The sequence below is a fragment of the Lutjanus erythropterus genome, chromosome 12, assembly GCF_056507025.1.
Source record: "Lutjanus erythropterus isolate fLutEry1 chromosome 12, fLutEry1.hap2, whole genome shotgun sequence".
NCBI classification, from domain to species: domain Eukaryota; kingdom Metazoa; phylum Chordata; class Actinopteri; order Lutjaniformes; family Lutjanidae; genus Lutjanus; species Lutjanus erythropterus.
In genome coordinates, this window is record NC_139328.1 from 757,501 (window position 1) to 780,262 (window position 22,762).

At 41.5% G+C, this 22,762-nt stretch overlaps 3 protein-coding genes across 8 annotated transcripts in view; 1 reads left to right on the forward strand and 2 right to left on the reverse strand.

Moving 5' to 3' along the window:
* Nucleotides 1–632, reverse strand: part of asap1a (ArfGAP with SH3 domain, ankyrin repeat and PH domain 1a) — a 25,111-nt gene extending 24,479 nt beyond the window's left edge. The window contains exon 1 of the mRNA XM_084731872.1: nt 312–632. Within this exon, the coding sequence (XP_084587998.1) occupies nt 312–440 (129 nt within the window). The 5' untranslated portion in view covers nt 441–632. The remainder of the gene's footprint in view (nt 1–311) is intronic.
* A 2,826-nt stretch (nt 633–3,458) lies between these two features.
* On the forward strand, nt 3,459–6,610 carry tmub1 (transmembrane and ubiquitin-like domain containing 1). 6 transcript variants are annotated; one of them, XM_084732776.1, is made up of 4 exons: nt 3,471–3,621; nt 4,800–5,280; nt 5,311–5,424; nt 5,942–6,610. In XM_084732776.1, the coding sequence occupies exons 2-4, from the start codon at nt 4,889–4,891 to the stop codon at nt 6,291–6,293; spliced, it is 858 nt and encodes a 285-aa protein (XP_084588902.1). In that variant the 5' UTR covers nt 3,471–3,621; nt 4,800–4,888; the 3' UTR covers nt 6,294–6,610. The 6 variants fall into 6 exon arrangements, with proteins under 6 accessions (XP_084588898.1, XP_084588902.1, XP_084588903.1 ...); XM_084732777.1 differs by having other exon boundaries at nt 4,800–5,271; XM_084732772.1 differs by having other exon boundaries at nt 3,459–3,595; nt 4,800–5,424.
* Nucleotides 6,611–6,946: 336 nt separating this feature from the next.
* LOC146317235 (dynein axonemal heavy chain 17-like) lies at nt 6,947–22,297 on the reverse strand. The gene is made up of 22 exons (XM_084732778.1): nt 21,830–22,297; nt 20,169–20,377; nt 19,901–20,087; nt 19,368–19,467; nt 19,205–19,290; nt 17,778–17,903; nt 17,163–17,315; nt 16,482–16,568; nt 15,840–16,007; nt 15,629–15,745; nt 14,317–14,567; nt 13,978–14,170; nt 13,144–13,290; nt 12,960–13,065; nt 11,654–11,757; nt 11,019–11,138; nt 10,778–10,921; nt 9,572–9,745; nt 9,202–9,438; nt 8,902–9,071; nt 7,540–7,675; nt 6,947–7,313 (listed from the first exon to the last, which is right to left on the reverse strand). Exons 1-22 carry the CDS (start codon nt 22,172–22,174, stop codon nt 7,308–7,310), a joined length of 3,366 nt encoding a protein of 1,121 aa, XP_084588904.1. The 5' UTR covers nt 22,175–22,297; the 3' UTR covers nt 6,947–7,307.
* Between the last annotated feature and the right edge of the window lie 465 nt (nt 22,298–22,762).

Below are 22,762 nucleotides of genomic sequence, written 5' to 3' on the forward strand. Positions count from 1 at the left end.
CAGGGGAAGAGTTATTTTTTATTTACAAGATATTGTACATTTGCATAATTTGATTTATATGCAGCACCAAACCGCGATATTTTAAATTTTCAGAAATGTAAACCGAGTTCAGCAAATTGTTTTCATCCATCGCCTTGGTCACCAGGGAGGGAGGACGGTGTTTAACAGGCCGAGAGACAGAGAGGAAAGGACAGGTTCAGAGGACCAGAGGACAGACAGACAGACAGACAAACACACATGCACACGCACGCACACACACACACACACACACACACACACACACACACACACACACACACACACACACACACCTCCTCCAGGATGCTGACGGTGTTCCTGCAGCTCTGCAGCCGGGTGGTGAAGCTGGACGTGGTCGGGGACTTCCAGTCCTCGGTGGTCTCCGACAGGAACTCACACACTGAGATCTGATCCGGCATCATTCACACAGAACCAGAACCACCCAAAATACCGGGACACGGTCCGTGAAGGGAGCACAGAGGAGCCGCGGTGCGTTCAGGGCCCTGCAGCTTAGATGTCCTCTGACTGTCTCTCATCAGTGAGTGTCCTCCTGATGATTCATTCCTTCTCTGTCTCTCCTCCTGTCTCCTTCTCTGACCTCCTGCTGTCAAGTCACACACCGAGCACCACGTGACCCTGCCACGGACTATCAAAATAAAAGCCCCAACTCTATGTCCTCCAAAGGACGAAAATTCACTTCAACTACAAATATTTCTTCAATAAAACTCAGCGATAAAAATAAAACATCAAGTCAAACCCTTATTCTATCACACACTTACTTCAGCACATAAACAAAATGTAATAAAATAAAATTAAAATAAATATTAGTTTCCAGGTTTCCATCATTTGATGTTTCTTCTAAGCTACAGTTTTAATCTGAATTTTGTTTGAACTTTCTCTGAACTGTTTTTATATTTTTCATGGTATCATACTAAACACCATGTGTGTATTACAATATGTGAATATCCTACATAATTTTCCACATCTGTATAAAGAAAGATGTATATAGTGTGTGTACTGAGATTTTTTTTAATATTATTTCTATTTTTGAAATTTTATTCTACAATTTATTTATTTGTATTTATATTTATCACTCACTCCTTTTCCCACCTTGACTTTCTTACTTGAGCTGCTGTAACAAGTGAATTTCCCTGATGAGGGATCAGTACAATTGATCTTATCTTAACTTAAAGTTAAGTTTTATGTTTTATCTCATACACTGCAGTATATACACACTTTTACTGAGTGATATATTGATTCTATTCAAATTAGATGATTATATTTAATAAGGACTCAGAACAAATTTATCACTTCTTCTGCTTTCATGACAGAAATCTCATGCTGTTGATTTAAAAAGACAATTTAATGAATGAATTGAGGACAGACTATAGACATGTCCATCAGTGTGTTCATTTTATTGATTAAATGTATTTTATATAAATGATTATTGAAGAATGTCAAAACTGTATCAAACTTCAATCAAATTTGTAATCAAACTTGTTTAATTAAAATAAAAAATATTTAATTTCACTTTAATTTCTCACACCCACCATTACCTGCACTGATCCAGTTTTTTAATTTAATTTATTTTATTTTATTGTTGTAATTATCATTTTTTAATGAATTCTTAATCTTCACTTTATTATTTTTTTTCTTTCAGTATTTAATTTTTACTCCTGACTGATTTTACTTCAAGATAACTGCAGTAGCTCATTGAAATCTGCCTTTTATTTTGAAAGAGATATCAAACGACATCCGGTAACTTCCTGTAACTTGACGTTCCTTCAGGATCGGCTGGATAATGGGGTTGGAGTGCGCATGCGTGACACCGCAGGCTAATTATGAGAAGAAAAACAGTGATTAACATCATCAGACAAACAAACATGGATATTAATTCAAACTGTTCATTAACATAAATTCATTAATTTGTTAAAATTTTATGACAAATTGTTTTAATGTTAATAACTAAAGCTGCCGATCACCAACTGTTCTGAGAATTTATTAATTGTTTTTGAGTCATTTTTAATAAAAAAAAGGTTGAGACATGTTTCTACTTGGAATCCCAATCTGTTGATGAACATTTATCAGTTAGTTGTTTTGTCCATAAATTATCAGAAAACTGTGAAAAATGTTGGTTAAAGTCAAAATATTCAGTATAATGTCAGAGAGGAGTAAAGAAACCAGAAAATATTCACCTTTAAGAAGCTGACAGACAATTTAGACTTTTTTTTTCTTTAAAAAAATGCTTCAAACTGCTTAATCAATTATCATAATAGTTGATGATTAATTCAATAATCGATTGATAATTGATTAATCATTGCAGCTCCACATTATATGAGTCTGGACAGACATGAGGCAGTAATTCTCTGTTTTATACTGACAGCTGACTTCTCGCTCTTCTTAATCAGCCACCAGGAGGCGCAAGTGATCAACAACCGCATCAGTTTGACATCGTTGGTGATTTTCATTCAGCAAATTCATGTCCTCGTCTCCTCCGGTTGCTACTTGTCCTCGCGTCTTAGCTCCTCCCAGCGAAGACATGATAGAGGGACGCGAGGAAGAGACGTGAGGACAGAGGAGACGAAGCTTTGAAATGAAGAAGTCCTCAGTTCCTTCTACTGTCGGTCTGTTTGTGTCCCACTGAGGACACAGAGGACACGTCCTCAATATTTAACAAGATGAAAAAGACACGACGAGACAACAGGACGTAATTAGAAAAAAAAAAAAAAAGATGTAATAAGAAAAAAAGACAACAATATGAAAAAGGAGGTAATATGACAAAAAAAGATGTGGCAAGACAAAAAAAGACGTAATAACACAAAAAAGTCGTATTAAGACGAAATATCTTGTGATCAGATAAATAAAAGACAAAGGACAAATCCACTCTTAGCTTTACATATTAAGTCAAAAAAGAATAATAATAAAAAAAGACACAACAAGACAAAAACGGATGAAAAAAGACATAATATGATGAATAAAAGACATAACAAAACAAAAAAAATACGCAAAAAGTTTAAAAAAATGACAAGTCATGACAAGACGAAAAAGACATAATGCAAAAAGACTAGCTAAAAGATGGCAAGAAGATGAAAATGAAGTATTAAGCCAAAAAAAGACAGACAGACAGAGACGGAGACTCTGGTGGAGAGAAGATGAGGTTCACTTGTCTTTGGACAGAAACAGTCAGTAGAAATGTCCTTCAGAGGACAAGCTTTTACTCTGAGGACATTTCAGAGCCTGAACTTTTTCACTTTTACTGCAGTAAACAAGTTGAATCAGTACTTTTACTCTTACTCGAGTATCTGTACTGCAGTAGAGACTGAGACTCCTCTGACGTCAGTGGAACATTACAGACCGTCATCAACGTTCTCCACAGACGGACTGAACTGTTCTCTGCTGTTCTCCAGATGACCAGCGGGGGCAGCAGAACGTCTCTGCAGCGTCTCATCCACCGTAAACTACAGGAGCAGGAGAAGAAGGAGAAGAAGACGCGTCAGTTCCGTCAGAACCACAGAAGAAGAAGAAGAGAGAGTGAAGCAGGAAGTGATGAGATGAGGATCCTGCAACAGAACTGACGGTCTGTGATGAAGTTAGTGTTTAACTGTGAGTTCAAATTCTTTTCTTTGTGTCGGTGATTCTCTCCGTACTTTATTAACCAGCTGATGACTGAAGCTAACAGCTGTTAGCATGTAGCTCCGCTCACCTGCTGTCAGTCTGTCGGTCTGTTAGCAGTTAGCTCAGAGTTTAGCTCAACATGAATCTGACTTGAGTTCCAGCAGACTGACAGACAGGTGAGCCGCAGGTAGGACTGTCAGGTTTGTGTGTGTGTGTGTGTGTGTGAATTCAGTATATTGATCATATCGATCTGTTCTGTGATCAGTCTGCAGATGATCCTGAGAAACATCTTTCTGATTAGACAAACAGCTCCAGACTGATCAGATAATCAATGATCAATAATCGCTTTAAGTTTCTGTGGGTTTGGTAATTTAACAGCAGACAGAGCTGCTGATTTTAAAACCGTGAAATGAGACTTTAGTTTCGTACAAAACTGATAAGTAGTTTTTATTGATTAACGTGACTGATTGTTTTCACGATTGATTGATGGTTTAGTCTTAAAAAAAAGTAATAGTAACAAAAAAAACCCAAAATGACGTCACCAGATGTCCATTTTCTGTCCAACCAACAGAAACAGAGTTTATTTACTGTAAGAAATGACAAGAAAAACAGCAAATCGTCACATTAAACAAACTGCAAACAGACCATATTATTATTATTACTGTTGTTAATAAGGATAATAATAATAACAATAATATTAATAATAATACTACACTTTATCTATTCATTGTTTATCAAAATTAGGGCTGCAAATAACAGTTATTTTCATTGTCAGTTAAGCTGTTGATCATTTTCTTGACTGATCAATTCATTAAACTTGTCACAATCTTGTCAGTTAAAAATAATTGTTGAAGACTGAAAATCCGTTTGGACATATTTTTTAATTGACAAGATTATGACAGGATTAATTGATTAATGGAGAAAATGATTGACAGATTAATCAGTAATGAAAATAATCGTTCTGAAGCTCCAAATAAGGGAAGTAAATAACTCGAGTCAGTGATATGATTGGACGGTGTAATTTAAGAAACAGAAAATCTTTTTGGATTGTGTCACCTGAGAGGATAAATATGTAGTTTTGATTTTGGGGTTGAACTGTCCCTTTAAAAATAAATTTCATCTGATATATGATCATAATCACTGTGACATCATTTACCTTCCATCAGTTTCAGCAGGTGTTGATGCTAAGCCCCGCCCCCCGTGTGCAGGTGTGTGACCCGTGTTGACGTCAGCGGGCCGGGCGTTGCCGTGGGCGATGGCTCTGATTGAAGGCGTCGGAGACGAGGTGACGCTGCTGTTCGGCTCCCTGCTGCTCCTCCTCGTGCTGCTCCTCGCCTGGATTTCCACCCGCACCTCTGAGCCGCCAGAGCACCTGTTTGCCTCCACTACAGGCCCCGCCCCCTCACTGAGGAGCGGCCCCACCCATCAGGACACACCGCACTCCTCCACAAACACCTCTTCATCTTCCTCCTCCTCGTCCCCCTCCAGCTCCGTGAGCGATGGCTCGCTGACCGAAGCTCCACCCACCAACACCTCCTCCCAAGAGGACAAAGAGGAGGGGGAGGAGGGAGGGAGGGGGGAGGCGGAAGTGGGTGATGGTTTGAGGAGCAGAGCAGCAGCAGCAGCAGGAGGAGGAGGAGGAGGAGGAGGAGGAGGAGGAGGAGGAGGACTAGGACTAGGAGGAGAGTCTTCATCCTCTCAGAGGAACATGGTGGTCCGGCTGAAGTTCCTCAATGACACCGAGAGGACGGCTCAGGTCAAACCACAGGACACCATTGGATACATCAAACGGTACTACACACTGTACTACACACGGTACTACACTGTACTACACACTGTACTGCACACTGTACTACACACTGTACTGCACACTGTACTGCATACTGTACTACACTGTACTACACACTGTACTGCACACTGTACTGCACACTGTACTACACTGTACTGCACACTGTACTACACACTGTACTGCACACTGTACTACAATGTACTACACTGTACTGCACACTGTACTGCACACTGTACTACACTGTACTACACTGTACTGCACACTGTACTACACTGTACTGCACACTGTACTACACTGTACTGCACACTGTATTACACTGTACTACACACTGTACTACACACTGTACTACATTGTACTAAACACTGCACACTCCACTACACTGTACTGTGTACTGTACTACACACACCACTACACACTGTACTGCACACTGGACTCTCTGACCTGACCCCTCACCTCTGATCTGTGGCACCAGTGACCCCAGTGACCCCTGTGACCTCTTTGACCTGTGGTGTGTTTCAGGACGTACTTTGCGGGTCAGGAGCAGCAGGTCCGGCTCATCTATCAGGGTCAGCTGCTGCAGGACGACGCCCAGACCCTGGCCTCTCTGAACCTGGTCCATAACTGCGTCCTGCACTGTCACATCTCGCAGCATGCTGGCCGGGGGGCGGCGGCGGGCACGCGGCCCGCAGACCAGGTGCAAGTGGCCCTGAATGTGGGCAGCCTGATGGTCCCCCTGCTGGTCCTCATGCTGTCCGTGTTGTGGTACTGTCAGATCCAGTACCGCCAGTTCTTCACCGCCCCCGCCACCGCCTCGCTGGTCGGAGTCACCATCTTCCTCAGCCTGGTGGCCTTTGGGGTCTACCGCCGCTAGCTGCTCTCTGATTGGCTGCTGTGCGCCGACATTGGCGGCCTGCCGGGACTCCAGCCTGCGGGACAAAACGGACGCTGACGGAGTTGATGTTTGTTTTTCTGTTGCCATGGAGACGCCGAGTGTTAATGAGGACTTTAAGTTTTATTTTTTTTAGATCACGTTTCTCTGTAGGTCTCATCTTCATCATCATCGTGCCTCTTTTGACTGGACCTGTCTGTCTGTCTCACTGTCTGTCTGTCTGTCTGTGTAAACAGGAAAGTGTAAATTAAATTACAGCTTTTGAAGAGAAAGAAATTCTATTAAATCATTTATTTATCTGGTTGTGGTTCTTTGTGTCGCTGCTCACAGTCAGGTCTGTGGATTATCTTGAGGAACCAGGTCATGATTCCTGCAGAGACGTCACTGATGAGGTCTTTTTTTTTTTTTTTTGGTTCTTTGAGCACCACAAGCTTTCATTTAGTCTGTGCTGCAACTAACAATCTATTTATTATTTAATAAAATTATTAATCAATTAGTGTTCTGGTCTGTAAAATATCACAAAATGCCAAAATGCCTGCCAAACTTTTGATCAGTTTAACTGTTAAAAACATCTACTCCTTATAAAAGATTATTAATTATTTCTTATGTCTCATAAACGGATACTGACTCGTTCAGAAAACATTCAGCTTTAATTTTATCTCCATGTAGAGAGAAAAAATATGAAACAGGCAGTGTGACCAAAACATTAACAGATGTTCTGTTTCAAAGAACATGCTGTCTGTATTTCAACTTAACGTGTTTTACTGCAGTAAATACAGATTTCTCCTTTAATTTACACCAAGAAACTGAAATAATGAACGTTTTCTACTAATTTAAGTCGTCTCAGTGGGATTAATGTTAGAAAGAGCTCAGTCATGAGTTGTTTCTTCATAAAGTTTTAATCTTCGTGGTGGAACATCTGTTCTCTGAATGAACTGAATGTGTGACTTTTAAATTAAGTTATGAATCTGATGTTCCAGATGTTTCTTCTGTCCATCAACACTGAAACAGAAAGACACAGAGGAACAAATGTTATGAACAACATGATGCTCCTGAATGCACCACCAGTCAACGGGGAACGTTATGAACTACATGATTCTCCGTCAGTCTCAACAACAGTCGCTGCTGTAAACCTGTTCAGACTGAATAGTGACACACGTATGAACAGGTGAGACATGAGCAGGTGACAGACTGAAGGTGAGAAGTGATGTCAGAGTGATGTCACTACCTGCAGCTGTGCTGACAGGTGTTCAGGCAGCTGGACTCCTGCAGCCTCTAACAGGATGATGGTGTCTGTCAGAGGGAAACTAGAGGATGATGGAGACTCTTCATCATCATCAGCATGTTGAATCACCTGCTGCAGACTGAACACACACACACACACACACACACAGGTCTCAGGTGAGTTTACCTGTAGGGTTGTGTTCAGGTTCCTCAGCTGTCTGAACAGCAGATTAAATGTTTCCCTGTGATAATGTTACAGAACCATCACCAAACCTTCAGTTAACGTTACACTCATTAGCTTTCTGTTAGCTGAAGTCTAGAAACCTTTAATTTAATAAACATTTCCAGCTCTCTGGACTTCTTCCTTTAAATGTCCAGTTTGACTTTCTGGACATTTTGTTTTGTCTCTATCCTACAAAAACAAGAACTTTGAAGAACTTTTCATGAGCAGGAAACTTATTTTAGCATAGTGATGATACATTTTCAGATAATCAGCAAGTTTCATGACTGATTATTCAAATAAACACAAATAAAGAGTGAACACTGACTCTGCATGTCAGGGTTAATATAATGATAAGGAAATAATGGTTGACTTGTTGATTTATTGACCTGAAACTGGTCAAACTGAGTGTGTTGTGTGTAAAAACACTTTGATCAACCTGTTAACACAGCTAACATTAGCCATGCTAACTCAGCTAACATTAGCCATATATATGACATAAACAAAGATGGCCACCGTATCTCTGATACGAGCGCTGCCATTTTGTTCTGTGTTCTGGTGATGTCATTTTGAAGAGTCTGTGCAGTAGTGATCAGGGTTGGAGACGCAGTATCGAGGCCCCACCCACACAGATGGCCGACTGTCAACCATGACGTGAAACCTACTTTTTGTTCATCAAATAACTAATTAAAACCAAAAAATGAACACTTGAACAAACAGCATAATTAGAACTACCTAAAATGACAGAAATATTGATTTGACGTGATGTTTGATGTTTTAGTTTGGCCCGTGTCCAATTTGCTAACATGGAAGGGGCAGGGCTTAGGACCTATACTGCAGCCAGAACTGAAACTGTTCAATACAAAATACGATGCAGGAAGTTCCTGCTGTTTGTCTGTCAGCTGACAATGATTCCAACAGCAGGCAGGAAACACGCTGAACACACCTGTACTGATACACCTGTACTGATACACCTGTACTGATACACCTTAGTTTAGTGTTTTGTATTTATTCATATTTAAATATGTTAATAAACTTTAAACTGTATACAGTTATGTTGTTATTGTTGCTTATTTTTTATTGGTTCAGGTGTCGTTCAAGCACCCAAACAACGTGACCTTATCTGCGTGTCTCAGTTGAGCTTACCTGTCTCTGACAGAGTCCAGCAGGTGCTCTGTGTACAGGTGTGTCCATTCTTGGATGACTGACAGCAAGGCGTCTTTGAAGGGTCGGAGGTCAACCTGCAGCCACTTGTGCAGAGTGATGACATCATTCAGGTGAGACACCTCTCTGCTCAGACCCTGGAGCGACTCGATCTGAAAAGACAAATCAGATGAACACCTGACAAGTCTGTACCCACAACGCACCACGCAGGTGAGACAGGACCACAATTAAACAGTATGGACTGTTCTTAGCTGGATAAAAACACCTGACCAGGTGTCTCACCTCTCTCTGGAAGTCTTTCAGGGTGGGCGGAGCCTTCTCAGCTTCCAGGTCGTCAGGTCCCAGCTGTCTGCTGTAGGTCAGGAACTCCTGCATCACCTCCCTCCTGTCGCTCTTCCACAGGTACGAGTACCTGTCCAGTCCTGCCCTCACATGCTCCGCCTCCTCACTCACCTGCTGCAGGCAACGCATCACTTCCTGTTCCAATGCACGGAGATCCGGACTCTGCTGCAGAGACACCTGAGAGACAGACAGACAGAGAGAGAGAGACAAACAGACAGGCAGAGAGACAGACAGAAAGACAGACAGGCAGGTTTAATTTGGTCTCAGGACAGGGTTGAATGTGCAATGTCAGAAATGATGTCAGAGTTACCTGGTAGTTGTCGTGGCGACTCACAGAGATCCGTGGCGGCAGACTGGCAGCGGTGTAAATGTCAGAGATGATGTTCTTCAGGAGGTCACACAGGCCGCCGCCCACTGACGGTTCAAACATACTTCCTGTTTCCTCCATCTGCAGACGGACTGCCAACAATGCACCACTACAGCTCTACACACACACACACACACACACACACACACACACACACACACACACACACACACACACACACACAGACAAACACAGAGAGCCAGACAGACAGACACACACACACACACACACACAGACAGACAGACACATGAATACAACAATGCTTTTTTCATTAAAATAAGATAATTAATGAGGAGAAAAGAGTCAGTGACTTGAAGTCGTTCATGTTCTCGTTGATGAGGATGATCTGAATGTTCTCTGTGCATGTTCTGCCTGTTACTGATGAAACACAGTCTGATGTGTTTTCATCTTCAGTCGTCAGGGGAAACAATATGGATTTTCTTCAGTCAAAACAGTTGACTGTCATCTCTTAACCATCTTATTTTGACAGTATTGATTATAAAACATGGAACTATGGATATTTAATCAATAGTCATGGCAGTAATTGCACCTCATCTGATATTATTTTGTCTGACAGAGCTGTTTGTTAAAAAAAAGGAAAATTAAACTCAGACTTAAACTTCATACTTTTACTTAAGTACACATTACATGAGTACTTTTACTTGTAACTGAGTATTATTTTAGCAGTGTAACAGTACTTGTTTTCAGTACTTCAGTAATTTTCAGTACTCTTTCCACCACCGACTGTCAAAGGATTTTAATTTGAATTCTGAGACAAAATGTTCTACAAAATCCAAAAAGTTTATTTGTAAAGATTCTAGATGAAAAAACAACTAAACATTTTAAAGTCAGAACTGTTTTTGTTGCCATAGTGATGTCAGACATTCAGTCATCTTTCTGTGTATAAACTACAGGGTATATCAACTTCTGTTTATAATAAGAATGTGAAATTATTGGTTTTATTAAGGTGATCAGCCATGAGAAGGAGCTAATCATCAGTTACACTGGCTGAACAAAATCCATACTTTGCATTTCTTTTATAACATATTATTAAAGCTTCCTGCTGTGTTGTGTGGAACACAGCGCCCTCTACTGGGCCCCTGCACACTTGAGGTGTGGAGCCTGTATTCTGTCTCCAGGTGTGTGTACCTGTGGCTTCATGTTGTCAGACAGGAAGCTCAGTGATCTGAGCAGCAGCTGGAACAGTCTGTCCTGCACCTGCTCATCAATGTGCTCCAGATACCTGATCCAGGTCTCAGAGGAGTCGTCTGCTCCGTACAGACTCCTGTTCACCTGAGACACACAGGACACCAGCATCAGGACCTCCTGCTCCTCCTCCTCCTAATGAACCAGTGTGGAAATGTGAACGATAGGTGTGATCTGTACTTACCTGTGCCAACCTGAGCAGCTGCTCTCCCTCCTCTCTTATTCGTCTGTAGCTCTGCTCTGTAGCTCCGCCCTCCAGAAGTGAGTCATCTGAGCGCTGCAGCAGGTGAAGCTCCGCCCAGCCCTGCAGGTGCAGCAACACCCTGATACATACAGTACTAATATTCACATTTAAGAAGCAGAAATCTGAGAATCTGGACTTAAAAAAAGACTCAAAACAATTAATCAATCAATTAATCCTATCACAATCTTATCAACTGAAAAATACATACATCTGTGCGCTCCACCTGTTTGTACCTTTGTTTTGACCTATTATTCAAATCTTGTAACAATTATTTTCATTATCAATCAATTTGTCAATCACTTTTCTCCATTAATCAATTAGTTGTTTGGTCCATAAAATGTCCTCAAATGTCTCGTTTTATCCACAACTCAAAGATATTCAGTTTACTGTCAGAGAAACCAGAAAATATTCACATTTAAGAAGCTGAAATCAGAGAATTTAGACTTTATAAAAAAGACACAAAACAATAAATTTATTATAATGGATGTGACAGAGGACAAAATCTACAGACTGAACAGAAGTTGATAAAAGTTGAAATGAAGCTCGAACAGTACAGACAGAGCTCACTGACTCACCTGGATGATGGCTGTCATGGCGTCCATGTTGTCTCTGGCCTCTTTCACTGTGGAGTGAAACATCAACACTTTGTGTCTATGCTGCTCCACCAGCTGCTGCACACCTGGACACAAAGACACACACACATGTTCGATATTTAGTGTGCGTTAGTGTGTGTACATTCTGTATCTGTTTGTTCAAAGCCCCTCTTCCTCCCCCCTCATTTCTTCTTCTGTGGTTCCCTCTGGTGTTGAACAGGAGAATGAAATTCATTTGTAAAAACAAACAAATTTTAAAGAGACGTTGATTTTGTAAAATCTGCCGTGTCAATTTTCTTTTAGTGGCAAAAATAAATGAAAGAAAACTCATGAATATTAGTTCATGACAGAAAGTTCAAGCTAGACAGACAAATTATTCTGTATTCTTTCCTGAGAATTAAAAGTAACGTTACTGCTGTTGAAGTGAAGATGTGGTAGGCAACATTGTTTGGGCATCAATGATCAATAATTTCATCATAACCTTTCAGCATATTGCAAATCAAGAGGTCTGAGACAGAACTAGACTTTTTCACCTCCTCTTGGCTCTTATTGATTGTTCTACTAGTGCAGCTGCACTGTTTCTCAACTGTTGATCAGTTGAGAAGTTTTGCCGAGAGCCGAGAGGACCGGGCGGAGCTGAGACACAGAGCCGACAGACAGCTGCTCAGAGCCGGGGAGCTCTGGATGAAAGGGTCGGTGGCAGACTGGTTCTTCTGGAAGAAGAAACACCAGAGCTGCTCTGACGCCAACTCCTTTATGGTAGGAGGGGAGCTCAGAGTGTATGTTTCAAACTTTTGAGATTGAAAAGTTTTTTTTATTTTCAGCCCTCTGCAGCAGCAACCCAAAAAGAAATCACAGACCTGCTGACCGATTGGTTTTTAAACTTCTGGAATTAAAAACAGGATTTATCTTCACGTTTGCTTGTAAACCTGTGTGCAGCAGCACCACGGAGGAGCCGACCCACTATTGACAGTAAGATAATTAGTCTCTCTGTCCATGTTAACTGCTGACCAGTGGAGAAAAGTATTTGAAAGTCATGGTCTGAGAGTAAAGAGTTGAGGGATGTATTGTCAAACTTCTCTGGTGACTGATGGTCCGAGCTCGCTCTCGATAAACAGCATGAAACGTGCTGCTCGTCTGGTAGGAGGGGCTCAGGACGGAGAAAACAAGACCTGACTCAGATGAGACTCAACCATCGACCATTTTCAGGCTTTCTACCTACTGCAGCTTCAATTATTTTGTTGAGTTATGAGTCATGAGCCATGTGATGAGTCATGTGATGAGTCACCTTCACAGCTCCAGGTGATCCCCTGCAGCTCTGACAGACTGTGGTTCAGGTTCTGCAGCTGGTCTTGGATCAGAGGAAGCTCCACCTGCAGGACGTCACTCAGCACCTGAAGGAAGACCACCGTCATTCACATGACCTCCACCTTCATCCTCACCTGGACCTACCTGTCAGCTTCAGAGGGTACCTGGTTGTAGCAGGACACCATGTGACTCAGGCGCAGGTAGATCTGTGCGATGTCATCTCTGCAGGTGAACAGCTGAGCAGCGAGGGGGCGGAGCTCCACATCGGGCTCCCTGCTCACATACCTGAGCTCCCTGAGCACCGCCTCCAGCTTGACACACACACACACACACACACACACACACACACACACACACACACACACACACACACACACACACACACACACACACGTTCCAGGTGTGTTGAGGGCCGAGTCACAGCTAACAGAGCTACTGGCAGTTAGCAGTTAGCTAACCTACTTTGGAAACAAATAAAGCTATCTGTCCACCAGGAAACTGTTGTCCTCAGAGAGTGTCTCTGTCCCAGTGACCAGCTGTGCTCACTGAGGGTGCAGAGTCCGCTCAGCTGAGTGCAGCTAACAGTTAGCTATTTTAGCAACAAGTAAGCTAAAGCTACCTGTCCACCAGTGAACTCTGTGATGTCATCAGTCCATAAAATCTGAACTAGTTTCACACAAATCAGTCAATAAAGTTATAAAGTTGTGTTTTTGTTCAGTGACACAACAGAAACTCTGCTGTGTCCTCTGCTGAACAGACGTGGAAGGAATTTAATAAAAGTATTCAGGATGCACTGAGGAGAGACTGAGGACATACTGAGAACACAAATTCTGCTGGGCTTGTTTCTGTGAGGTTTGCCCACAATGCACTGGTGCTGCGACAGTAGCCGCTGTTAAGTCTCACAGTCTGAACACTGAGCTGAAGTGGACCTTGAGGGATGTTTTTGTCTTGAGCTGGTTGATGCAGCTGGTTGCTGGTTCTTTTCTCTTCTGACTCACCTCGTGACTGCAGGGGACTCCCAGCAAGTCTTGCTCATCACGTTCTATCAGAGGTTGTTCCAGGATGAATCCACAGTCGGAGTCCAGCTGATAGCTCCAGTCTGTCCTCACCTGCTCTCTGAAGTCCTGCAAGAGGTTCACAATCTGCTGGAACCTCTGCACAACCAGCTGGGACTCACCTGAGTCAGGGTACCTGAACACAACACAGACTGTCATCACCAGTCAGTCCTGAATCACGTTGAGGTCAGGAGACGTCCAGACTGCTGTTGTGTATTCAGTGACCTGTTGTGTGTACTCAGTGTGTGTGTCTGCAGTGATGTGTGTTGTGTTGTGTCTCACAGCTTGTGGACTGTCCTGTAGCTGTCAACAGCGTCATCAGCTCTCTGTCGGAGCTGTTGAGTCCAGCAGAGTCGAGCTGCGGCGGGTGGACCGAACCTGCTAAACATCTCTGGTTTGTGTCTCTGATGATAGAACAGCAGCTCCGTCTCATCCAACTCCGTCAGGACCATCTCCACTAGGTGGACCAGCTGAGGACGCAGCTGATCCCGGATCAGAGGACGGCCCAGTACGAACCTGAACATCTGCAGCAGCTGAGACACACAGCAGATCAGAGCAGAGTAATGAGCTCCATGGATCAGCTGTTACTGTTGTTGATCACTTTTCTCCTAGCATTAGCCAACACTCGTCTGATATTATTATCACATGAAACCAACATTTGTAAACTGCTCTTCATTTTGGTGATTTGGGTGCCGGAAAAACATTTAATTCAACATCTGCAGCTTGATAAGTCAACTGGATGACTGGAAGAGACCACTACTTCTGTTCCTGAAATGCATACACAGCTTCTCAATGACATCGGCTATAAAAGGGTCTATAAAAACATTACACATTAACCTACAAAACATGACTACAACTCACTAAATGCTTCACTTTTTCAGACCTTAAAGGATCACAGAGTCTGCAGGCAAACAATCATTCACCCAGAGCTGACATTAGCTGCAGCCTGACACACAGTGTGGCTAACGTTAGCAGTGCTAGCAGCAGCTGCTGCTCTGCTTGCAGGTTAATGTCCATGTCTGTGCTGAATGTATCACATGTTGCTCCAGTCGAGTCGTTATATACCAGATTATTCTGATACAGTCAACGTTCATCCTTGTTTCCATTTTCTGTATCAAAATACGGCCAAAGCACGTTGGTTTTACAAGATGTCATCTGTCCCATTTAGCTGATGAAAACATCTGGGGATGCATGGACCATCGGGTCATTCACACTGGGTGAGAGGGGCTGACATCTGACGGGGCTGCAGCTCTGACTGGTGGGAGGCGGCTGCATAACACCTTAGAGGCAACATTTAACTGGAATTGTGCATGAATTAAATATTGATAAACAGTTTAATCGACTAATATTTGTGGTATCGACTAGTGAGGTCGGCGACATAATCGGATACTTGACGAATCATGCACATCCTTATTAAATATCTTGTCTTTGTTCTGTATTCAATTGAATGTAATCAGGCTGAAACCATCGATTATTTTCATTGTTGGTTAATCTGATCTTTTTCTTGATTAATCAACTAGTTGTGTCCATAAAATGGTGAGAAAAAGACCAGATGTGAGTTTGATGACATGGACAGTGTGTTGTGGAGCTGCACCTTTGCTGCAGATGAGGACTTGCAGCAGTCCACCAAGGCTCTGCTGAGGACACACATCAGACGTCTTTCCAGGTCTGACACCTGAGCCTGAAACTCATCCAGGTGCAGCTGGAAACTCTGAGAAGAAGAAGAGGAAGAGGAGGAGGAGGAGGAGTCTCATATGGCTCCCAGTCAAACAGGAAGTTCCTCACAAACCTGAGCTAACAGTCACCTGGTCATCAGGGTCGGTGGGGTCACAGTTACTGTCAGACAGGGTGGTCATGTGACCAAGGAAGTCCTGATAGATGTCCTGAACCGCTTCGGTCCACATCCTGCTGCTGACCCCGGACAGGACAGTGTGATCCAGCTGATACAGCTGCAGACTGACACACAGCACCTCCTACAGGACCAGAGAGGAACAACAAACTAAAACTACTAAATAAACCATGAACAGTTTCACCATAAACCACACCATGAGCTGTACAGTCTGTAAGTCACATCACCACATTCACACAGCCGCCAATTTCCTCTGACGTCAGTGGATAGACAGTCAGTGTTGATTGGACAGTTTCTGGTCACACTGTGCAGCTTAAAATGGGTTCAGGTCAGAGTTTGAACTAATTTTAAATACACTGAGAGTGACAGTATATTAAAATATTTTCAGAAATTGTATTTCTTTTATATATCTATATTTTATATATCTTTTTATATATATTTCTTTTATATGAACACATCTTGCAACATTACTGGTTTGGTTTGTTGACAAGATGGTATCATGTGAATTTACTTCATGTGTTATGTACATGGACATACATGTTGTGTGTGTGTGTGTGTGTGTGTGTGTGTGTGTGTGTGTGTGTGTGTGTGTGTGTACCTGGATGCTGTGCAGACGTGTCAGGAAGTTGTCTAGGTGAGAGAAGACCAGGTGTGAAGGAAAGTCCCAGCTGTGTGTGAGTCCATCCTGCAGTCAGACTGATGACAGTTAAAACTTGGAAACTAAACATCCACATTATTATTACAAAATAGTTTTAATCCATTCTAAATATTGGTAGTTTTTGTTCAGCTTCCTGTATTACATTTGAATTGTGCTCTGACATTTATTATAAACATCTTCGTAGACCCACTTTGATTCTTCATCAGCCCTCATCCTCCTCCTCAAACCCCCACAGGACAAATGTAAATGCAGTGGATCTAACAAGTTTGTCTGGAGGAGGAGACTGTTTGAGGAGACGCATCAACACAAGTTGTTTGTTCTGCACAAAGTGACATCACTTCAGATCCAAACCAACATGTTAAAACATTGAAGTCACACAGTAACACAAACTAAAAAGATAGAGGCGTGAGTAGAACAACAACTCCTGTGTTCTGGGAAGTAAAATGACTGATTTTGTCAGTGGAGTTTAGTTGGTTTGCAGAAAGTGATATTTGTCTTCTGTAACAGTGGTTTCCTGTCATAAAAGTCTGTTTGAGCAGCAGATGGATTTATTAGAACACAGCAGAGCAAATCTCAGCCTCCATACTGCAGTACCCATGAGCCTCAGCAGGCAAACTATACCTGGCTCTGGTCCTCCAGCTGAGTTCTGCACTGGCTGTGGACCTCTTTGAGGGTCTGCAGAGTCTGGATCACCAATCTGACATCATCCAGGACACGACCAGGACCTGACACCAGACTGTGCATCACTTCCTCTCCACGCAAGAACTTCCTGCTCTGTGACAGCAGCAGCAGAAGAAGATATATCACACACACACACACACACACACACACACACACACACACACACACACACACACACACACACACACACACACCTTTGGATAAAAACACACACTAACATCTATCTTTGATTTGATTAATCAGTCAGTTAATCCTGTCTCAATCTTGTCAACAGAAAAAAAAAAATTCAAACATAGGTGGAAACACATGAAGCTCCAGGTTTGCACCTATGTTTGGACTTATTTTTTAACTTGTTCCTGTGACAATCTTTTTGATTAATCTGTGATCATTTTCTCCAATTAATTTTATAATTGATTATTAATCAGTTAATTGATTAACCTTTGCAGAAAATGGGTCGACTGGTGATGGGAAAAGGGTCAATCACCTGTTTTTAGAGGGTTTAGAGGTGTGTGTGTGTGTGTGTGTGTGTGTGTGTGTGTGTGTGTGCGTGCGTACCATGTGTATGAAGAGGTTGCAGATCTCCTGCAGCAGCACCACCATCCTGCAGGCTCGACAGTAGAACTCAGACCTGATCCACACCAGACGAACCTCCTCCATCAGCGCCGCCATGTTGGCCTCCAGCTGCCAATCACACACGCACACTCAGTCACACAGTGATGATGTCACAGCAGTGCAGGAGCACAGGTGGGACCAGGTCAGTCAGTCCCAAGTCCTAATGTAGCAGACTGAGCTGTTGAGCTAACATTCGCTCAGCATTAGCTCACTAAGTATGCTAACGTTAGCCCCAACTTCCTGTTCTTTGACTTAAGCTGGAAACTGCTGTGTCTCTGTCTGCATGTTTTTCGTCCTGAACTTCACGTTGTGTCGACCACGTCCGAGTTTTTGATCCTTGGTGTCATTTTTTTCCAGCTGGAGCTCAGTAACATAACGTCAGCTCTTAATGGTTCTCTGCTGTCTTCTGATTGGTTAAAACACAGTGGAGCTGGTCGACATTAGAGCTGCAACTAGCAATTATTTTTGCTTTTGTTGATGAATTTGTCAATAATTTCCTTGATTGATCAAATAATTAATTCTGTCATGATCTTGTCAGTTGAAAAGTAGGTCCAACCAAAGGAACTATTTTTCAAGTCTTTCCAGTAACATTTATTTTCATTATCAATTAATCTGTTGATCATTATCTTGATTAATCAATCAGTTGTTTTGTCAATAAAATGCCAAAAATATGAATGTGAAGATATCGTCCTCACAAACCAGAAAATATTCACATTTTAAATCAGAGAAGTTTGACCTTTTGTTCCTTACAAAATTACTCAAACTAATTAATCAATTATCAAAATAGTTGCTGATTAATTTAATAATTGATTAATAAATGATTATTTGATTAATTGCTGCAGCTCAAGTTGACTTGCTGAGAATGAAGAGTGTTAACGTTGATTCAGGAAATGAAGTGAGTCATGATTGACACTTTTTAAATAACAGACTTTTTACTCTTTAGACTTGGGGGAAGGTATCAAGTGTTTTCAAGTCGAATGGCTCAAGTCCAAGTCTAGTTGCAAGTCTACAGTGTAGTAGGTAATTAAGAAGTCCAGTGTCCAGGTGAGACATTTGATGTTTGAAGGTGATTTATTTTCCAGGTCAAAAGCAAACAAAATAACCTCTGACCTGATCTGTTAGCTTTGTGCCTCGAGTGTCTACAACAAAAAATACAAATAAATACAAAAATAACAATCATCAAACTAATAAATTACCTCCAACAAAGTCTTTTTTTAATTTTGTCAAGTTGAGTTTAAAGTTATCAAATCTGAAGCCTGATCAGCTGCTGCTTTAACACACATTTAATGTTGTTTTCAGATTAAAAAACATCACTTGTCTCACTCTGACAGTAAAAAGTTGCTCGTCTCACTCTGACTGAGTTCAGGTACCTGCTGGTACTCCACCTGCTGCACCTCTTCCAGCTTCTCCTGCAGAGGAAGCAGGTTCAGAGTCACATCCTCAGCCTCCATCACACCTGAGAGGAGGAGCACAGAGAGGTTTCAGGTGTGTCTCAAGTGAGTCTGAGTGATTTCACAGATGGATGACTTCTACCTTCCTGGATGTCTCTGTAGATGTCTCTCAGAGTGGACCAGTAGACACTGTCTGTCTTCTGAACGATGGACGCCACCTCCTGAGCTCTGCTGCTCATCAACTGAACAAACAAGTAGAATCACAGAAATCATGGCTCTCAACAGTGTTAGCGACCCACTGTTACCATTAGGGTTAACATGTCTGTTTTTGACTTTCAGTTAGTTTTAGCAGCTTATTTTTGTGAAATGGTCTGACTTCCTGTAAACTAATCTATGAGAAAAATTAATACAAGTCTAAAATATCATAGTGAAACTGGCCCCTGGGGGCCACACTTCAGACTGGGGTCTCTGTTACAGTGAGAAACTGACACATAATCACTTCTCTACACTGTCTCCTTTCTCTGAGTTCTTTATGAGTGTGACCTGAACAACACTGGTGACTAAATCTATTTTCATCACCAAATTGACATGTGTGATTCCAGTGAGAGACAGACTGTCCTCACTCAGAGGATGCATGGACAGATGGACATTATGATGTCACAGTGGCACCATCACCTGCTGCTGGATGAACTTCAGGTTCTTCAGTCGGTTGTTCCAGAACTTAAACTCCTCAGAGGGAAGCGGCTTCAGTCCATCTAGAAGCGGCTGAGACGAGTCCTGCTGCAGGAACTCTGACACAAGCTCCGCCCACTCTATGATGGTCGACTCACAGGCGTGGAGCAGCTTTGCATCTGACAGTTTCCTGTCAAGGGAGAGAGACACAACTGTCCAATCACAAAGCCTCAGAGAGATGACAACACAGACAGACGTTTTTCTCTCCTACCACCCCTCAGCATCGACATCGACAGCGTTGCCATGGAGATCGTCGTGATGGAAAACATCATAATGAGGTAGAAATGTCAGTCCTTCTATCTGAGCCTTCATCACCAGTGCTTCGTTCTTCTGTCTCTCCATGAACCTCATAGCTTCCTCGGCCACGCCCACCGCCCAGCCGCGGCTGGTCTCTGGGTTGCTAAGCAACGGGCAGATCACCTGAGGGGAGAGATGAGCCGTAACTTATCTATTAACAGGCCTAAATCAGTCTTAGCTTACTGACAGTGAACAGTGTTGATTTTGGAGCCCCTTGTGGACAAAAGGTGATATAGAAGCTCATTTCCGCCACTGAAAGTAAAAATATCTGCATGGTACATTATGAGATAAAATGTTAAAATTATGAAATAAAAAGTTTTTATCTCATAATTTCAACTTTTTAATTATGACCTACCATGGTGATATTTTTTGGCTGTGGCAGAACAAAAAATACAAAATAATGTAAATAAAAATCTCCTCCTGCGTCTCTCCTCTTCTTAATTGGCTGACATAACTGACTGTGAGTCTGTGTGTGAAAATGTAAACAGGCTGTTTGATCTGATCTGAGACAGTAGCAACATGAAAAATAAATGTGTAGAAAAAGACAATCTGTAGGTCATATAGAAATGTCAGGATTAAACTGACACTGTTTATAACCTGTTATAAACTTACTGTAGGCATAGTGTTATGAATAAACTTAGCTTATCTACTCTTCCTATTAGTATTAGCCTAAATTCTAGTATCAGTTTACCTGGTTTAACTAGCTCTAATGTTATCATTTGTCTTTATTCTAGTTTATTTTACCAACATTAGCTTTAGCTTAAACTTAACATTACCTTTAGCCTTTAGCTTTTACCTAAAACTAGAGCCTGACTGATATCAGACAGCTGGCAGTATTGGCCTGACATGTATGTAGTCCAATATGTGAAGACATTAAAACTTTTTTAAAAGAACATAATGCAGATTGTTTTTATTTTATCTGCAGCATTTTGAATATTTTTATAGTATTTGTAGCTACTAAAAATACCAATCAAAGTATACTGTCTATTTTCATTTTGGACAATGACGTTTATTGTAAAATAAAACAGTAAAATATCCTGCTTTCATTACTTCTTTACTTTTACATACAGCATACAAACATAGAGAATATCAGCCGATATATCGGTGTCACATTTATTTTTACTCTCCGTATTAGTATCAAATCCAGTATCAGTTGGGCTCTATTTAAAATTACCTTAGCATACTTACCCTTTGCGTTACAGTTAGCTGTGACTTTAGTTATCATTAACTTAGTTAGCATTGAGGTTAGCCTCACTTCACCCAAATCTGTCTCCTAACACACCAACGGTCTGAATATTACCCTGACTTAACTTACTGTTAGTTTACAGTTAGCCTTATTATTAGCATTAACATTGCTGTTAGCCATGAGTTCAAACTCGTCTTTAGTTAGAGCTAACTGTTAGCTGTAGGTCAGAGCTAGCCTGGCTGTTTTGATTTTTTCTTTTTCCTGATCACTGGTTTTGTTTTTCTTACAGTTAGCTAGTCTGTCTGTGTTACCCGCCCTCAGTCCACCTGTGTGTTACCTGTGTTTCTAAGTGAAGTTACGTGTGTGTTATTCTTGTGTGTGTTAGTTACCTGTTCACAGACAGAGGTGATGAAGCTCAGGATGTCTCCTCCCCGAACCTCTTGGATCATCAACATCTTTCTGGAGTTTTCCTTGGTGATGCCTTCAGGGCCCGTCTTGGACACGCAGATGACTTTAGTTGTGACATCTCTGGGAAAGTCCAGGCTGACGGACAGTCCAGACTCTGTGTCCTGACAGATGAACAGGTGAGTGTAGTCGTGAGTGTTGAAGAAGCTATTGAAGATCACCTGGTTCTCCTCCTCTGACACAAACTTCCGCCATCTGTCCGGGTCACACCTGAGACTGGTGACGGTGAAGCTGGAGACAGGTTCCAGCAGCTCGTCTTTACCCTCCATCTTTAATATAAACCTGCTTCTGTCTGTCTGAGGTTTGTTTCTGCACTAAACGACAAGATTTACAACGAATATTCAAACCAAGATGTCGAAAAAAGAAAAACGAGTGAAAATTTCAAAACCCCTGACGGTTGTTTTTTTTTAAAACGGCTGTTCGTTATGCGCACGTGCTGCATTCAGCATCATCTCTTATGTCATGAATGTCAAACGTTTTTCATATCCGTTATTTTGATTAAAATATACATTTACACTAATGAATATTTTTGGTACGTTGAGTCACGCGAGTGTTATATAAAAAGAAAAGAATAAGAAAATAAATATGGAAATATAAAGAGGAATAAATAAAAGAATAAACAAGTCGATTAAAAAATGTAAATATAAAGAAATAATAAAAGAAGAAAGTAAATGTGGAAATATAAAGTCAAACAACAAAATAAAATTATCAATCATTTTAATTGATTTTCACATGCATTTGTTGTTTGTTTTTTATATATTTATTAATGTATTTTTCAAAATGATTTTCAAAAAAAAATTGCGTATAAATTACTCTACTTTTTCTGTATTTTTTTTGTTAAATAATGTAATTTATTT

Coding starts and splice junctions, on each gene's coding strand:
- tmub1 (XM_084732772.1), top strand. CDS start 4,889: ATGGCTCTGATTGAAGGCGTCGGAGACGAGGTGACGCTGCTGTTCGGC. Junction 5,425..5,941: donor ACCATTGGATACATCAAACG/GTACTACACACT, acceptor GGTGTGTTTCAG/GACGTACTTTGCGGGTCAGG.
- LOC146317235 (XM_084732778.1), bottom strand. CDS start 22,174: ATGGAGGGTAAAGACGAGCTGCTGGAACCTGTCTCCAGCTTCACCGTC. Junction 19,468..19,900: donor TGAAGTTCATCCAGCAGCAG/GTGATGGTGCCA, acceptor TTGTTTGTTCAG/TTGATGAGCAGCAGAGCTCA. Junction 19,291..19,367: donor CTACAGAGACATCCAGGAAG/GTAGAAGTCATC, acceptor TCCTCCTCTCAG/GTGTGATGGAGGCTGAGGAT.